Below are 19958 nucleotides of genomic sequence, written 5' to 3'. Positions count from 1 at the left end.
CGTTTTGAATGCTGCTCCTCCTTCTCTCCGATACAATGGCAATATAGTTCACAAGCCTTCCCACATTGTCTGACACCTGTTAAACAATCTATTACAAGCCCAAGGTCTCTCCCCTCCCTGGGTAGAGACAGGATGTCCTGTAAGGAACACAGCATTCCAGCCAGTCTGACGATAGCTCCATTCGTTTCTAACAAGGAACAGAAAGTCCTTCTAATTCTTGACGAAAACTACACACATTACATTCAGTATTATGATTATAATAAGATTCATACATCCATACAGTAACATAGTAGTATTCTGTTTAGTTATAGTTCTGATTGAAATGTATACATAATTTAGTCATTATTCATAAAATTCCCTTAACAGCTTTGGTCCGATGATTCCTCTTCTTCAGACGACGAATACCGTTAGTAACAATATATTCCTCACCAGGAGCCACAGTCAGACCAATGTCATTTGTATATTAACAAAGTCTAGTACATTCCATAAGGTAATTGGCAATGCACAGTAAAGTATTAGGCTATGAGTTATAGTTGACTATAAAAAAAAATTGGTCTGAAGTTAAATCAAAGGCACTTAACATTGTAAAAGGAATTAATGTCATTATACAACGCAAAAGCATACATTTAAATGAATGATCATTTAGAGAGAGAAAACCTCAGGACAGCATCAAGAGAAATGAGAACCCTTTAAAACCATTTGTTCTGCTGGTATTCAAACTATGAGTTGTTGACCAATAGAATCCTGTAAAAGTTAACTTCCAATCAGATCACCAGACCTACAGGATGTGATCAAAACACTTCTACTCCCCAGAGGTGGGAACAATGCAGATGATGTATAATTCCTCAGAAAGACATGTTTGTGTAATGATTGTATTCCTCAGAAGAGTTCCATGCCAATACCTGATACTCCCAAATCTACAGTAACAGTCAATAGTTTGGACACACCTACTCATTGCAGTTTTTCTTTATTTTTACTATTTCCTACATTGTAAAATAATAGTGAAGATATCAAAACTATGGAAAACACATGGAATCATGTATAAACCAAAAAAGTGTTAAGCAAAATAAAATATATTCTATATTTCAGATTCTTCAAAGTAGCCACCATTTGCCTTGATGACAGCTTTGCACACTCTTGGCATTCTCTCAACCAGCTTCACCTGGAATGCTTTTACAACAGTCTTGAATTATTTCCCACATATGCTGAGCACTTGTTGGCAACTTTTCCTTCACTCTGCGGTCCAACTCATCCCAAACCTTCTCAATTGGGTTGAGGTCAGTTGATTGTGGAGGCCAGGTCATCTGATGCAGCACTCCATTACTCTCCTTCTTGGTCAAATAGCCTACTGGTTTAGTGGAAGTTTGACAGAGCTGAAATGAGAAATAGTCAGTTGCCAGTCCCTCACTTTTAGTCATATTGAGAACCAGATCTCCCCTTCTTTCCCTTTCCACTCCCATTCGTTTTTTATCTGATTTCACCTGTTTTCTGGAACTCATCTAACTTGTGCCAACATGCCTCCCAGATGATTTCAACACAACGCATCACCTATCATGTCCTGTTGTTGTAGTGTAAAAAAACACTTTGACCCAGTTTACAATACACATGTGACTATATTAACAACTGTTATCAGACCAAGAAAGTAGAATCACAATTAGATCACATTTAAGCATGCATCCTTTATGTTTCTAGACAACACCAGGGTCATATACGAACCAAGCGGAATTTGCCCAATAAGAAATGCGTGTTACTCATTTTCCGTTGTGAAACATTTTGCTAATGAATATGTCCCCGATTTGGTCCAATGTGGCCATGAGCCATGCACCACATGTTCCTATCACATGTTGCATGTTTATTCAGGGTGTAAATAGGGGCTTACCCAGCTAACAAGTATAGGGAGAGAGAACATTTTTGTAATGTTCCCCTGATGTTTGAATTCCTAGTTTCCCGTTAGTCCTGGGAACATTCTACAGTGCCGTGAAAAAGTATTTGCTCTAATTTTCTCAACTTTTGTACATTTTTGATGCTGAATGTTATCAGATCTTCAACCAAAACCTAATATTAGATAAAGGGAACCTGAGTGAACAAATATCACAACAATTACATATTTTCATAAACAAAGTTATGTATGTACAGTGTATATAACAAAGTATTGAGATAAACTTTTGTTATTGACCAAATACTTATTTTCCACCATAATTTGCAAATAAATTCATTAAAAATCCTACAATGTGATTTTCTGGATTTTTTTTCTTCTCATTTTGTCTGTCATAGTTGAAGTGTACCTATGATGAAAATTACAGGCCTCTCTCATCTTTTTAAGTGGGAGAACTTGCACAATTGGTGGCTGACTAAATACTTTTTTGCCCCACTGTATGTATGTATGTATGTATATATGTTTTATGTATATATAAATATATGTGCAGTGCCGGGAAAAAGTATTTGCTCCCTTTAGCATTTTTTTGATACTGAACGTTATCATATCTTCAACCAAAACCTAATATTAGATCAAGGGAACCTGAGTGAACAAATAACACAACAATTGCATACTTATTTGATTTATTTTATAAACAAAGGTATGCAACACCCAATGCCCCTGTGTGAAAAAGTAATTGCCCCCTTGTACTCAATAACTGGTTGTGCCACCTTTTAGCTACAATGACTCCAACCAAACACTTCCTGTAGTTGTCGGTCAGTCTTTCTCGTTGCTTTAGAGGATTTTTGACCCACACTTCCATGCAGAACTGCTCAGCAACATTTGTGGGATTTCAAGCATGAACTGCTCGTTTCAAGTCTTGCCACAACATCTGAATTGGGATTAGGTCTGGACTTTGACTAGGCCATTCCAAAACTTCTAATTATGTGTTGCTTTTTAGGTATTTCATGTAGACCTGATTGTGTGTTTTGGATCATTGTCTTGCTGCATTACCCAGCTGCTCTTCAGCTTTAGCTCACAGACGGTTGGCCTGACATTCTCCTGTAAAATTATCTAATACAGAGCAGAATTCATTGTTCCTTCTATTAAGGCAAGTCTTCCAGGTCCTAAAGCAGCAAAGCATCCCCAAACCATCAGACTACCACCACCTTGCTTGACCGTTGGTATGAGGTTCTTACTGTGGAATGCAGTGTTTGGTGTTCCCCAGGCATAATGGGACCCATGTCAAAAAAGTTATACTTTACATATGTCCATAAAACTCTCTTCCAAGAGTCTTGATGATCATCCTTCCAATAGTCTTGATGATCATCCTTCCAAGAGTCTTGATGATCATCCTTCCAATAGTCTTGATGATGATCCAGGTGCTTCCAGGTGCTTTTTGGAAAACTTGATTTTCGTTTTTGGATGACATGGTTCCCATTACGTAGTATGAAAACCCCTCCTATGACCAATGCTTGTGTTAGCAGAAAGCACAAGCATTTCAAAATGACCCGTCTCTACACTCTCACCTACAGCACGTAGATCATCTCTTTGAGATCTTGCCTATTCAAGGCAGTAATTTTTTCCCTTGAGGCCAAAGGGAGCCAGACAAAAGAGAGGCATTTGGTAAACACCAACTCTAAAAAAAAACATTGGTATTGAATCCAATGCTTAGTATTGGATTGATGTAGTCGAGTGGAAAACAGGTTGCATAATCCGTGCCATGACTTGCCCTCCTGGATACCCTCCTGGATACCGGCTAATCAAAGGTTTCAAGACCCCCCTCTCCTGGGGGATTTGGTCAGTTTTATGAAGGTCGTAAGTACCTTGCAGGAACTTCCTCACCCTTGCCATGTGGTATTTAGGGGAAAGATGTGTGTATGTGTATGATCTTATTTTTTCTATCTCAGAAACATTTGTTTGACTAGTTATAGCCATTCAACCTGGTTGGTTAGCTACCTGCAGATTCATGCAGGGTAGTAACGTCATGATTTGTGATTATGCCTCGTTTATTGTAGCTGGGGATTTTAACAAAGCAAATTTGAGGAAAACGCTACCGAAGTTACATCAACACATTGCCTCTAGTACTCGCACATCAAAAACTCTCGACCATTGTTACTCCCCCTTCCGGGATGGCTACAGGGCCCTTCCTCGACTTCCCTTTGGCAAATCAGATCACGACTCCATCCTGCTCCTTCCTTCCTACAAGCAGAAACTCACAGGAAGTACCCGTGCTAAGGTCTATTCAATGCTGACCAATCAGAATTCATGCTTCAAGATTGTTTTGATCACGTGGACTGAGATATGTTCCGGGTTGCCTCAGAATAACATTGACGTATACACTGACACCGTGACTGAGTTCATCAGGAAGTGTTTAGGGGGTGTTGTTCCCACTGTGACTATTAAAACCTATCCAAACCAAAAACCGTTGATAGATGGCAGCATTTGCGCAAAACTGAACGCGTGAACCACTGCATTTAATCACGGCAAGGTGACTGGGAATATGGTAGAATACGGTGTAGTTATTCCCTCTGTAAGGCAATCAAACAGGCAAACAGTCAGTACAGAGACAAAGTGGAGTCGCAGTTCAACGGCTCAGACATAAGAGGCGGAGTCTACAGACAATCACGGATTACAAAGGGAAAACAAGCCACGTCGCGGACAGCGTCGTCTTGCTCCCAGACAAGTTAAACACCTTCACCTGCTTTGAGGATAACACTGTGCCGTGCCACCAACTCAGCCTGCTCCCAGGGACTGTGGGCTCTCGTTCAAAAAAAAAGATCATCAGGACATCCCGAGCCATGGCTTGTTCCCCCCGTTATCATCCAGAAGGCAAGGTCAGTACAGGTGCATCAAAGCTGGGACGGAGAGAGTGAAAAAAAGCTTCTATCTCAAGGCCATCAGACTGTCAACATCCATCACCAGCTATCTACCACCCAGTTACTCAACTCTGGACCATAGAGGTTGCTTCCCTATGTACATAGACATGGAATTACTGGTCACTTTAATAATGGAACAGAAGTCACTTTAATAATGTTTGCATACTGCTTTACTCATTTCATATGTATATACTGTATTCTATTTATGCTGTATTTATGCTGCAGTAGTTTATGTGTCGGGGGGCTAGGGTCAGTTTGTTATATCTGGAGTACTTCTCCTGTCTTATCCGTTGTCCTGTGTGAATTTAAGTATGCTCTCTCTAATTCTCTCTTTCTCTCTTTCTTTCTCTCTCTCGGGGGACCGGATCCCTAGGACCATGCCTCAGGACTACCTGGCATGATGACTCCTTGCTGTCCCCAGTCCACCTGGCCGTGCTGCTGCTCCAGTTTCAACTGTTCTGCCTGCGGCTATGGAATCCTGACCTGTTCACTGGACTTGCTACCTGTCACAGACCTATTATTTGACCATGCTGGTCATTTATGAACATTTGAACGTCTTGGCCATGTTCTGCTATAATCTCCACCCGGCACAGCCAGAAGAGGACTGGCCACCCCTCTTAGCCTGGTTCCTCTCTAGGTTTCTTACTAGGTTTTTGCCTTTCTAGGGAGTTTTTCTTAGCCAACGTGCTTCAACACCTGCATTGCTTGCTGTTTGGGGTTTTAGGCAGCGTTTCTGTACAGCACTTTGAGATATCAGCTGATGTACGAAGGGCTATATAAATACTTTTGATTTGATATTGTATTTTAGTCAATGTCATTCCGACATTGCTCATCCTTATATTTAAATATTTCTTAATTGTATTCTTTTACTTTTAGATGTGTGTATTTTTGTGAATTGTTAGATACTACTGCACTGTTGGAGCTAGCATGTTATTTCATGTTTCTAAACCTGAAATAACATCCGCTAAATATGTGTATGTGACCAATAACATGTTCTGATTTCTAACCTTGAGCAAATACAATTCACACCAAGGGGCTTGGTTGACAAGATTCATACAAAGTGGCAACATTTTGTTTCTCGGTGGGGTTGGGTTGTGAGCACATCCTGTCTTCCTACTCGGGAATACATTCCAGAGAATTTCGAAATAAATGTTCCTTTTTCCACTGAATCAGAAAGGTGTGTCAATGAACACTTTTCATTGTCCATACGAGATAACAAATGATATAAAAGAGCCATGATGTCTGAGGTGCTGAGTACAGAGGAACGATTTCTCATTGCTGAATTACTGCATCTTATCGGGGTAAGAAAGCTTATTTTCATAACGTTCTTTATTATTTGACATGTAATAGATGGTTTCCATGACCTTTTCTCATTTGACTTTGCTGTTGAATATAACGTTTCACATTGTCAAAAGGAACCTGCAAGTACATACGACTTTTAAACTTTAAACTTTATATTGCAATAAGTGTTGACTCTAATTTCAAACATGTATCTAATATTTGTGGATCTTTGTATAAAGTATACTGTACTGATTGTCATCCATATGGTTTTAGAAAAAAAAATACTGAGATAACAATTATTTTGGATAATTGTGTGGCCTTAATCTGACACAATAGCTAAACAAAATGATTGGTCATCAGTCTCTCAACTAAATATACCATTTATTTTATACAACGTGTGGATCTAAACCTGGATGCTCATTTGTTAAATCCGCGTTCCAGCTGGTGTCTATTCCACAAGTCACCGGCTAAATCTGATGTTGAAATGTTGAAATTTACTCTGTTCCATCTGACTGCGCAATCCACTGTCTCATCAGCTCAGCCAGGCAATGTATATACTAGATCTACACTGTAAAAAGCACCTCGACATTATGTCCTATTTCTTTTAGACCAACATTTTGGTTTTCAACAGCGGAGATTTGTAGTAACCTTGCTGTCTGTCTCTCTGAATTTCAATGTTGCAAATATCGATCTCCAGTTGTCCTATGGTAATGAATGTCGGGACAAGACAGACAGGCGGGCAGCTTTTCTCAGCCAGTCGAAATCATGAATCCGCATTATTTTTATGCATATATACAAAGCAATCAATAGAAAAACACAAAATGCAGCTAGTTTGTTGTCATTCCAGCTTCAGTTTGAAGTGATTGTGTTAGCTATGTAGTTGGCAATCTCTTATGAACAGTGGCCAGGCGAAAGAGCAAATGTTCTATGCCATGCGAAATGGCACATCATTAGCTGATTGTTATGGATGTATAACAAATAAATCACTAGAAAACAGCTTGAACAAATGCATATGAAGCTACTTTTTTTATTTGTAATAATATGTTTATTATTTTACAATAAAAAAATCTATTTAAAAAGACAGCAATACTAACAATGACATTCATTGTACTGTTGAATGGGATGACCAATTTAGAGGACAAAACAAAACTTAACTCACACATACACAAAATAAAACTAAATCCTATTAGGTGGTACATGTATAAGAAGACAGCATATAGTCATTACAAGCAGTGTAGTTAATTAAGCCAAAAATAAACATTGAGTGGAGTACAGCACAGAGTAGCAGCAGATCGTCAACCCAGTTATGAAGCGGGACTAGACCATTTATCCAGTATCGGCTGCCATATTTTGTGAACTTTCCCTCCAGAAAGATACAATGTTCAGATTAGCAGCCCAATAATACAGTTTAAAGTGAGGAAGGCCAAAGCCCCCCTCTATCTTGTACTTGCATAAATGCTTCTTTGAAATTCTGGCTGCCTTGTTATCCCATAAAAATTGAGTTATTATTGAATCCAGTTTCTTAAAATAGCTTTGTGGTATGAAATTGGGTAGACATCGGAAGAGGTAAAGAAACCTGGGTAGGACAACCATTTTAATAGCGTTTATACGACCAACCAAGGAGATAGGCAGAGTTTTCCAAAAATCTATATTTTGTTTAAGCTGATATATTTTCATGTCCCAATTCGCTTTCAATAGCTGATCAAGGTCTCTTGTCACTACAATGCCAAGGCTTGTGAACTTGTCCATCACTGTTCTAAACGGGGTAGATTGCAGAAATTGCATATCCACAGGCCGTGATATTGGCATCAACTCACTTTTTTGCCAGTTTATCTTGTAGCCAGAGAAGGAGCCAAATGTGTTTATCAAGTTAAGTAAGGGTGGAATAGAAGTTTTATGCTTGGACAAAAACAAAAGAACATCGTCTGCATATAGGGAAATTTTGTGCTGTGTGTCCTTTATATTTAACAGAAGCTATATCGGCACATGCCCGAATGCGAGTAGGAAGGGGTTCCATGTCTATAGCGAAGAGAGCAGGCGAAATAGGGCACCCCTGTCGGCACCCCTTGAACAAGCGGAATGACTGCGACATTTCTTGATTGGTTACCACGGACGCCATTGGGTGTGCATAAATATTTCTTATCCAATTAATAAATTCCTTTCCGAACCCGAAGTGCTCCAGAACCGACATCATATACTTCCACTCAATCCGATCAAACGCCTTCTCTGCATCAAGAGCTATTACCACTGCCTCAACCTTATGATCCTGATACATTACGTTGAAAAGGCGTCTGAAATTGTAGTATATATGTCGGCCCGGGATAAAACCTGTCTGGTCAGGGTGTATGATGTCGGAAATATATGTTTTCAATCGGTTTGCCAATATCTTTGTCAACACCTTGTTTTCTATGGGGAGTAACGAAACGGGGCGATAAGACGACATCTCCATGGAATCTCTATCTTTTTTCAAGATCAGTGCTATTGTAGCCTCATAAAGTGTTTGCGGGAGTTTGACATTTTCATTGGATTGTTTAAACATTCGCAACATAAGTGGAGATAGACTGGCGCAGTACTTCTTATAGAATTCTATTACATATCCATCGGGCCCAGGGGCCCTGCTGTTTGGAAATTGTGCTATCGCTGTGTTAATTTCCTCTAAAGTTATCCCTGCATCGAGTGCAGCAGCTGCCCCCCTGTCGAGTTTAGGAAGTTCACATTCAGAGAGAAAGCGTTCCATAGTTTGTGGATCAGTAGCATCGCATTTTGATTGGTATAGCTCTGAGTAGAACTGCGCAAAGCATTTATTAAAACCTCTTGGGGATAGTGAGACGCTAGCGTCTCAAGTGGCCAATTGCCCCGGGAAATGCAGAGCGCCAAATTCAAATAAAACGCTATAAAACTCAAACATTCATTAAATCACACATGCAGGATACTCAATTAAAGCTACACTCGTTGTGAATCCAGCCAACATGTCAGATTTTAAAAATGCTTTTTGGCAAAAGCATGAGAAGCTATTATCTGATAGCATGCACCCATCAACCAGTAGTAAACAAAAGAACTAGCGTGGCAGGCGCTACACAAAGCGCTGAAATAAAATATAAAACATGCATTACCTTTGACGAGCTTCTTTGTTGGCACTCCAATATGTCCCATAAACATCACAATTGGTCCTTTTTTTCGATTAATTCCGTCCATGTATACCCAAAATGTCCATTTATAAAGCAGGTTTGATCCGGAAAAAAACAGCTTGCCAAAACACAACGTCACTACAAAACATTTCAAAAGTTGCCTATAAACTTTGCCAAAATATTTCAAACTACTTTTGTTATACAACTTTAGGTATTTTTAAACGTTAATAATCGATCAAATTGTAGACGGGGCAATCTGTATTCAATAGAGCAAGTAAACAAAACATGCACCTTTTTCCATCTTGCGTAACTCTCAACAGTGTAACGTTGTTCCAGGATGTGCTTCTTCTTCGTTGCACCAATGATTAACTTCAACCCAATTCCAAAGACTGGTGACATCCTGTGGAAGTTGTAGGAACTATAAATGGTCGCTATCAAATATCCCTTGGCAAAGACAACTGAGGGAACGGTCAGAGGCAAAAAAAAAATATGAACAGTTTTTCCTCTGGGTTTTGCCTGCTACATAAGTTCTGTTACAGTCACAGACATGATTGAACCAGTTTTAGAAACTTCAGAGTGTTTTCTATCCACACCTACTAATCATATGCATTCCTGGCATATGCATTCCTGGCATGAGTAGCAGGAAGTTGATATTGTGCATGCTATTTATCCAAAAGTGAAAATGCTGCCCCCTATCCTTAAAAGGTTATTAATATCCTGCGGATCTGTTACTATTTTACCCTTCTTGTCTTTTATTTTGTGAATACCTCTATATGCCTCTACATGCCTTAGCTGTCTTGCTAATAATTTATGTGGTTTGTCACCCAGTTCAAAATAACTTTGTTGCGTTCTAGCAAGTAAAGAGCCCACCCATTTTGAAAGGATGGTATTGTATTCATATTTTAACTTTGTGATCTTCTCAAGGACTGTATATGAGGAATTCGTCCTAAAAATGTTCTCCTGTTCCCCTAACTCTCTTTCAATTTCTCTCAGCCTAGTATTGGCGCGTTTCTTCCTCTCTGATGTATAAGAAATAATGTAACCTCTAATCACAGCCTTTAGAGATTCCCAAAGCGTGGAGTCGTCAACATCCCCCGTGTCGTTAGTTCCGAGGAAAAAGGCAATCTTTTCCTTATCAGGATTGCTACCCCTCTCGCTTTTGCATCAAAGTTAGACTGGTATATCTGACCGATCCAGCCGACTCGTAGCTTGGCCTGAGCGGATCGTTTAATAAGAGTTTCTTGAAGAAACACTATGTCAGCACCCAGTGATTTAAGATGAGAAAAAACCTTAGCTCGTTTCACCACATGCCCTAAGCCATTACAGTTCCAGCTGACTATCTTTATTCCACCTGCTCTACTCTGTGCTCTGTCACTATGTGGCATTTCTTATTTTAGAGAAAATTGTTGCTGTCATACAAAACTCAGAAGAAAAACGTCCCGCCGTACGAGAGCTTGTCATGCCACCTGTACTAATAATAAACGTGAACATAAAACACAGATCCCATCCCCCCTCCCGTTCCTTTACTGAGTGACTTCCCCAAACGAAGCACTCCTTGGCTAACACACAAACCTTAGGGTGTCTAGACATACAGCTTGAACTAACTTGTCGTCTATAGATGCTCCGCATACACGCTAATATTAAATAACACTTAACACTTAACTCTCACGTTAGGGGGGGAGTGGCACTAAAACATAATGTGCTAAACAATGCTATATTAGCCACAACATCTCACCTATCATATAAGTCCCAATTTCTGATCTTCTAATCAAAAGACATAGGCCGGAAATCCAAACACATTCCCGGCCTGTATTTGGTCATTTAGCCGGCTGACACAGCCGTTCTGTATCCTCAGCCAGGGAGCTTGCTTGTCAAGAACAGATCGGCCTCTTTTGGGTTGTCAAACATACGTGTTGATCCTTCGACTGTCACCTTAACCGGGCTGGGGAGAGGAATCCATATCGGATGTTGGCCGCCCTGCTTTTGTTGCGTACCTCATCATACTCTTTCCGTTGGTTCCTCACCTCCAAGGTAAGATCTGGGTAGAAAGACACCCTGGCTTCGTTGAAGTTAAGGGGGAACTTTTGACTAGCCAGTTTGAGGATGAGATCCCTGGTCTGGGGATAGTGCAGCCGTACAATGAATGGCCTTGGTGGCCCGCCCTTGGCCGGCTTCATTGCCTGAGATCTGTGTGCGCGGTCGATCAGGATGGCCGTTTTGAAGTGTTCACTCCACAGCAATGCCTGTATCAGCTCCGAGACAAATTCAGTGGGTTTCCCTTTCTCAGTGTCCTCCTGGATCCCACATATTCGGATGTTCTGGCATCTTGAATGCGACTCGAGCATTTCCAGTCGGGCTTTTAGGGTTTTGTTGTCATTTTTGAACGTTGCGCACTGTTTCTCTATGTCCTGTAGCCTGGCCTCGTGATCGACTGTCGTCTGCTCAACCTCATGCACCCTTCTCTGAGTTGCCTTCACAGTTTCTGCCAAAGTCCCAATACTCTTTGAGATATCAGCCAACCTTGTGTCCACCTTCTTGCTTAGCGAGTTTATGGCAGCCAGTATGTCACTTTACGTAGGCTCTGTGGGGATCTCTTGGAAGCTAGCCTCTTCAGCTAACTTCTCGTGGGTTGGTGACGTTGAAATTGGTTCGTTGTCTATCTCATTCAAATGATCTTGTTTAGCGCTCCCTTTTTTGGTGCCTTTTCCCTTTGTCATATTTGTTTGAAGTTTTAGGTCGTGAGACGTTAAGATAAATACTAATTTGTTTCAAAATGGAGCGGAGCTCTAGCAAAGCACGTCTACTCCATAGCACGCTCTCTAGCGCCCCCCCATATGAAGCTACTTTGTTGTTATTCTGGCTGCACTGTTTGACGTGACTGTGTTAGTCAAAGTTGGCTATCTAGCAAGCAAGGGATAAGAACCTTGCCAGAAAGCAATTTACCTGTCTAACATCAGCGCTCAGATGGGAGGGGTGGAAATATTTGATGTTGTGTCCTTAAAAATATGATTCAATGTGCTAATTTCAGGCAGCTCTGGTAGGGATATTTAAGACCAACCCAAAGCTGGTTTTAGTGGTAACGCAGTTGATCATGGCATGAATTATGGCAGCGGAAACACAGGTTATACAGCTGTGACGCACATTGCCCAAATGTTTATGGAACGAGATGTGCATTTGGTGCCTGTATACTTAATTTTAAGAAACATCAAAGACTAATGCTTTTTCCACATTTCGTTTTATTTAATTAAAAACCAAACATTGCCTCCCCTCTCAATGAAGGCAGTTTTATTTTTGTCCTGCCCAATGTAATCCAAATAGGCTAGTCAAGACCATTGATAAAGTGAAAATATGAAGAGTAATGTGTTGTCTTGGATTTGCCCCAAACATAATACTTGTATTCAGGTGAAAAAGTGAATGGCTTTGCCACATTGTTTTCAATATTACTTTAGTGCCGTGTTGCAAACAGGATGCATGTTTTGGAATATTTTTATTCCGTACAGGCTTCCTTCTTTTCACTCTGTCAATTAGGTTAGTATTGTGGAGTAACGACAATGTTGTTGATCCATCCTCAGTTTTCTCCTATCACAGCCTTTGAAGAACGGTAACTGTTTTAAAGTCACCATTGTCCCCATGGTGAAATCCCTGAGTGGCTTCCTTCCTCTCCGGCAATTGAGTTAGGAAGGATACCTGCATCTTGGTACACTGAAAAAAAATGGTGCTTTGAATTTGCTTCATTCAAATGTGTGCATCGGTTCCACATGAATGAAACATGTTAAACACAAAATGTTATTTTTGTGAGGCAAATATAATAATTTGCATAAATGCATCGTAATGGAATAAAATCAATTTAACATGATTTGGTAAAGCTAATTTTATTTGAATTAAATGTGTAGCTTCAAATGGATTTGATCATGTCCCTAAACCTGATCACTACTTAATAACCAACATTCTTTTATTGATGACATTACTCTGTATTATGGACAAGGTTCTACATCATTATTAATGTAAACACAAGATGAAATGCTGCCATTTTCTACCTTAGTGTTTGTATTCATACAAATGAATAGGGAAATATAAAATACATGCTAAAGATGTGTAACCAAGGAGCAAGAGACCATTTGCATCAGCGACAAAGGCAAAATGCATGTGTTTAAAAAAATGATACTGTATTTTTTTGTAACGGTTCAGCTCTTTGGAACGACAAATGTAAATTCACTGACATTCAGTGTTCAATGAATTGCACAGGTCTAAATCACAGTGCAGTAGGCTATATGGCTATATGGCTGTATAAAAAATAGTTGCCTAACAATGATTGGGCACTCTCTCTAATGCATTTTGTTACAAAATGAGGTAGTTATTTTTCATAAGGAGTTACAGACAAAGAATGAGGTAGGCATGTGTACATTTTTGTTCATGTTAGTTCTTTTGAATAAAAGTCATTACAAAGTGAAGCTGAACTTTTTCCATAAGCAGAAAACTAAGGGCATCTATACAAAATCACAATAGCTCCATGTTTGTACATGCACATTCTGTGGGTGTTTGTGAACAAGTTCAACATAAGTCAAACATACAGTCTGAAACACACAACAAAACATCTCACTGAAACAGCCTGTTTTCAAATGCAACCGCTTTGTTCGAAAGTTTGTTCCTATTCAGTTCCATAAAAACCTTCTGAAAGACTTCAAAGGTGTGGCGGAGCTCAGTAGGGTAACTGAGGTTCATGGCATACATCAGGCCGAACAGCAAATGCTACGTTGCCCAGATCCTGCAGCACCTTGACGCCTTCAAGGACAATCCCAGCATCCTCTGGTTCCTCACTCGCGGCATGGTCTTCGATAATGTAGATCACCCCCCCCCACAGTAGTTTCCTCAATGGCTGCCTTGGTGGACTCTTCATCCATGCTCCGAACAAGACACAAAGGCAACATTTGTCAATCATACAAAATGAATCATTCATCAATGAAGTAGTTACAGTTAGGGACTCTAGATTGCAAAAAAAGTATAGCTCATGAAGCACAAGAGTATGATACAGACAGAAATAAATCAAGACGAGTCCTTTTCAGTGTCAACTAAATCAAGAACTGCTGGTAATATTTTAACACTATTACAAGGCTAAAATGAAGTGGTTCTAAACAAGATTTCCATTCTATTCAGATTACATTTGAGACACAGCCAATTTGATCACTGTATTCAGCATCCATGCAACAACCAAAAAGACGTGGAGTCTAATCTGAATCATACAATTCTGATTTTAAAAAAGTGCATCTAACCGCTGCTATTGAAATAAGATGGAAGACAGAGGAGATGACACAGTAACAAAATAGCTAGTGATAGAATACGATGGTGACCCGGAACAGGAAGAGAAAGGAAACGCTTCAATCTATTAACACACAATAACATTGTGTTATTGACTGTACGTTTGTTTATGTGTAACTCTGTTGTTGTTTTTGTCGCACTGCTTTGCTTTATCTTGGCCAGGTCGCCGTTGTAAATGAAAACTTGTTCTCCACTGGCCTACCTGGTTAAATAATGGTGAAATAATAAAAAAAAGAACATACCACATATTCCTGTACAAGGCTTTCTGGGTCTTCACCCATATACACTCACACTTCCTTTCTGACGCACTCTCGTCCCACATCTATGTTGCTATTCTAACAAAACAGAAGGATTTATTTGATTTATGTCTAGTTTTTAAATCATCTTTTGGTGTAGAACCACATATGAATATGTCTTTTGAAGCATAAGGAATTCTTACATCAGCCATAGGTGCCATGCTTGATATGAGTCTTCTGCCCAGCTGTCCTCCTCCTTCTTTGGAAGGACTTCAGCAGGTCATCAGACTGTATATCACGTTGAGAAAGACATGTGGACTGGAGTGGGGTTGTGGTGATTCTCTTAAACTCAGCATTGACCTGAAAATGGGAGTTAAACAAATGAGATGTTCTTTTAAAGCAGAAAGGAAAAAAGACTGGAGATGATCACACATGCAGCAAACAAGAGGTTTCTCTATAGGGAGAGAAATAACTAGGCAGTCGGCACAAATGGTGATAACTCTGATTAAGGCTCACTTATGTGGCAAGCTGAAGGAAAATAATATTCTACCTTCACCAACAAATCCCAGATAACATAGCCATGCTTGTCTTATTGTTGGCTAACTTACCACAATGACTTCAAACAGCGCAGGCCATCTTGTCATGAAGTCCTCTGCCATGGGTGCATCACAGACAACTTCATGTCTCTGGTATGCAAATGTCTTCTCCATTTTTGAACTTCACTGTCTCTCTGTTTTTCCTTTTCTTCACATGGGACAGCAGAGCTTTCCACATGTCCTCGAGGCTCTCTTCTGTTTCTCTTGAGGGATATGTGGGGCAGTTCACTTCTGCTCTCTTTGGCTTTTTAACACCATAGGCTGCACTTGACTTTCCTGCAGGTTTGTGCTTCAAGGAGTTTATTGTCACCCCTGGACATCCCAGTCTTCTCAGGCGAGCGCGGTAGTTTGCCAGTTTTGTATTTCAAACTGGTTTTCCATCCTCCACATACAGTGAAGGAACACTTCTCAGTCAGATTTGTAGTAACCTCTGTTGAGTGGACATTACTTTGGTGCACAATTAAGGCATTCCAGGTCTTAAATGCGCATGGACAGTCAATGTATGTACATAGGTAACGGACAGTACGGCCATAATGTGGGTGCTTTAACTTGTAATGATGCAAAAGTTGGAACCTACTTGACACCAATTCTGAACACCCCTTACATGTCCACATTCACACAACAGTGGAAAAAAATAGAGCAGAAAACTCACAAGACCTAAAGACTGAAATTGGGCGCAACCGAACAAACAACCTGTAAGAGTACTCACAAACACTGTATAGCTTTTGAATGGGTAGACAAAGCAGCACAAATGTGGTTGGCAAACATCATGGACCTGTAAATACCCATTTTGTTCATGAAATTATATGTTTTTCATTATGAAATGTTTTATCTATTGATTTATGCATGCATCCACTCATATGCACATACGTTTAATGTATTGATAAATGGACACCCATAATATAAAGTAACACTGTTCAAGTGCTAAAAAGAACTCTACATCCATTTCAATAAGTATGTATGTCACCGGGAGGCAGTCATAGGAAAACTGTTCAACTGCATGAAAGCACCAATCTTTGTGTTGCATTGATTGGAAGCAATGAAATCACATTGAGAGGAGAAACAAAACACGTTTTCATAAATCTGACAGCCCACCTTGTCCTGTTTTTTTCAGTGTGGTGACTGGGTGTATTGACACAGTGTAATTAATAACATCACCATGCTCAAAGGGATATTCAATGTCAACTTTTTTTTTACCAATCTACCAATAGGTGCATCTCTTTGCGAGGCATTGAATACCTCCCTGGTCTTTGGTTATATCTGGGTTTGAAATTCACTGCTCGACTGAGTGACCTTACAATTATCTGTATGTGTGGGGTACATAGATGAGGTAGTCACTCAAAAATCATGTTTAAATACTATTATTACACACCCACAGTGAGTCCATGTCACTTATAATGTGACTTGTTAAGCACATTTGTACTCTTGAACTTGTTTAGGCTTGCCCTAAAAAAGGTGTTGAATATAATATTGAGTCAAGACATTTCAGATTTTACATTTGAATTAATTTCTAATAATTTCTAAAACATAATGCCACTGACATTATGGGCCAGTGACACAATCGCAATTTAATCCCTTTTAAATTCAGGCTGTAACACAACAAAATGTGGAAAAAGTTGTATGGTACATCTTCATCTTGAAAAAGACTACGAATATTTACTGTGGCAAACATTTGGTTGCAGTTGATCGTCTTATGTGGTTCCATTGAGTTGGTTCTAGTTAAGTTGTAATGCTGTATGTCTAATATGTTGTCTTGCTGTGTGTAGAATTATTTGTCTTTCAGAATCATCATGGTGAAGTACACAGTGAAAGTGTTTACTGGAGAAATGCTGCATGCCGGCACATTGAACAGTGTTTACGTCAAACTGGTCGGCACAAAGGGAGAAAGTAAACGTGTGCTCATCCCTAAAACCGCCTACCAAGGATCGGTAAGTTCACAAAAAAGTTGTATTATACCACAATCCATCTGGGTGTTGCGAATGCCAAAAAACAATCTCCATTCTGGGATTCGAAAATATCAAAACCAGCAGTCTCAACTTAGTCGACGTTTAGGGAACGTTGTTTGTTTGCTGGGATCATTTTAACATGTCATCTATCTCTCTGTAGATGATTGAGCACAATGTGTCCTGTCCCTCCTCCCTGGGCCCTCTGGAGTTTGTAGTGCTGGACACAGAGTCGTATGCCCTGCTCGCCTACATCAACGATAACTGGTTCTGCTCTAAAGTAGTGGTGACCACACCAGAGGGACACACAGCCAGCTTCCCCTGTTACCGCTGGATCTCAGGCTATGAGCGTCTGGTGTTCAGAGAGGCCACTGGTCAGTATGTTGGTATACAGTATACATCATTGTGTAGGTTTAGTTTGGGGTAGAACTGCTGTGCCCAAGACACATAGCTACAGGTCAGCTAGCTGAATGTCATTTGTAGTTTAAATCTAATTTTATTTGTCACGTGCCGATTACAACAGGTTTAGACCTTACTGTGAAATGCTTACTTACAAGCCCTTAACCAACAAAGCAGAGTTTTAAAAAAAGTTAATATTTGCTAAATAAACTATAACACACTATAATAACAATAACAAGGCTATATACAGTGCCTTGCAAAAGTATTCATCCCCCTTGGCGTTTTTCCTATATTGTTGCATTACAACCTGTAATTTAAATAGATTTTTATTCGGATATCATATAATGGACATACATAAATTAAATGAAAAAAAGAACATGTTTCAAAGATTCAAAAAATAAAAAAATGGAAAAGTGGTGCGTGCATATATATTCACCCCCTTTGTGATGAAGCTCCTAAATAAGATCTGGTGCAACCAATTACCTTCAGAAGTCACATAATTAGTTAGATTGCACACAGGTGGACTTTATTTAAGTGTCATATGATCTGTCACATGATCTCAGTATATATACACCTGTTCTGAAAGGCCCCAGAGTCTGCAACACCACTAAGCAAGGGGCACCACCAAGCAAGCGGCACCATGAAGACCAAGGAGCTCTCCAAACAACAGGTCAGGGACAAAGTTGTGGAGAAGTACAGATGAGGGATTGGATATGAAAAATATCAGAAACGTTGAACATCCCACGGGGCACCATTTAAATCCATTATTAAAAAATGGAAAGAATATGGCAAAACAACAAACCTGCCAAGAGAGGGCCACCCACCAAAACTCACAGACCAAGCAAGGAGGGCATTAATCAAAGAGACCAAAGATAACCCTGAAGGAGCTGCAAAGCTCCACAGCAGAGATTGCAGTATCTCTCCTGAGGACCACTTTAAGCCATACACTCCACAGAGCTGGGCTTTACGGAAGAGTGGCCAGAAAAAAAGCCTTTGCTTAAAGAAAAAAATAAGCAAACACGTTTGGTGTTCGCCAAAAGGCATGTGGGAGACTCTCCAAACATATGGAAAAATGTAATATGGTCAGATTAACCTCTCTGGGATATGTGGGACACTAGCGTCCCACCTGGCCAACAGCCAGTGAAAATGCAGAGCTCCAAATTCAAATAAATTACTATAAAAATCAAACTTTCATGAAATCACACATGCAAGATACCAAATTAAAGCTACACTTGTTGTGAATCCAGCCAACATGTCAGATTTCAAAAAGGCTTTTCTGCGAAAGCAAACAATGCTATTATCTGAGGATAGCAAAGTGGAGCGTGCTTTTCAGGTCACTCGCCTCTAACAAAGTGTACACTAGACTCGAGCCTCGTTCTGAACAGTGTTACTTCTTCATTTCTCAAAGGAAAAACCTCAACCAATTTCTAAAGACTGTTGATATCCAGTGGAAGCGATAGGAACTGCAGGAAAGTCGATTAGAAATCTGGATTCCCAATGAAAACCCATTGAAAAGAGAGTGACCTCAAAAAAAGAATCTGAACCCTTTGTCCTCTGGGTTTTGCCTGCCAAATAAGTTATCTTATACTCACAGACATGGTTCAAACAGTTTTAGAAACTTCAGAGTGTGTTCTATCCTAATCTACTAATAATATGCATATCTTAGCTTCTGGGTCTGAGTAGCAGGCAGTTTACTTTGGAAACGCTTTTCATCCGGACGTGAAAATATTGCCCCCTATTCCAAAGAAGTTATTAATATTGAGCTTTTTGGCCATCAAGGAAAACGTCTGGCGCAAACCCAACACCTCTCATCACCCTGAGAACACCATCCTGAGAACACAGTGAAGCATGGTGGGGGCAGTATTATGCTGTGGGGATGTTTTTCATCGCCAGGGACTGGGAAGCTGGTCAGACTTGAAGGAATGATGGATGGCACTAAATACAGGGAAATTCTTGAGGGAAACCGGTTTCAGTCTTCCAGAGATTTGAGACTGGGACGGGGTTTCACCTTCCAACAGGACAATGACTCTAAGCATACTGCTAAAGCAACACCCGAGTGGTTTAAGAGGAAACATGTAAATGTCTTGGAATGGCCTAGTCAAAGCCCAGATCTCAATCCAATTGAGAATCTGTGGTATGACTTAAACATTGCTGTACACAAATCAAATCAAATCAAATGTATTTATATAGCCCTTCGTACATCAGCTGATATCTCAAAGTGCTGTACAGAAACCCAGCCTAAAACCCCAAACAGCAAGCAATGCA

At 40.0% G+C, this 19958-nt stretch overlaps 1 protein-coding gene across 2 annotated transcripts in view; it reads left to right on the top strand.

Annotated features, from left to right (window-relative positions):
* The first annotated feature begins 5957 nt into the window (after window positions 1-5957).
* Window positions 5958-19958, top strand: part of LOC112239128 (hydroperoxide isomerase ALOXE3-like) — a 32031-nt gene continuing 18030 nt past the window's right edge. Inside the window, exons 1-3 of one of the 2 annotated variants that reach the window (XM_042312843.1) lie at window positions 5958-6095; window positions 17118-17279; window positions 17458-17668. In XM_042312843.1, coding sequence (XP_042168777.1) covers window positions 6030-6095; window positions 17118-17279; window positions 17458-17668 — 439 coding nt within the window. In that variant the 5' untranslated portion in view covers window positions 5958-6029. The remainder of the gene's footprint in view (window positions 6096-17117; window positions 17280-17457; window positions 17669-19958) is intronic. The other variant, XM_042312842.1, reaches the window with a different exon arrangement.

The sequence above is a fragment of the Oncorhynchus tshawytscha genome, unplaced genomic scaffold (assembly GCF_018296145.1).
Source record: "Oncorhynchus tshawytscha isolate Ot180627B unplaced genomic scaffold, Otsh_v2.0 Un_contig_6247_pilon_pilon, whole genome shotgun sequence".
Classification (NCBI taxonomy): Eukaryota; Metazoa; Chordata; class Actinopteri; order Salmoniformes; family Salmonidae; genus Oncorhynchus; species Oncorhynchus tshawytscha.
This window is presented reverse-complemented; position numbering and strand designations above follow the sequence as displayed.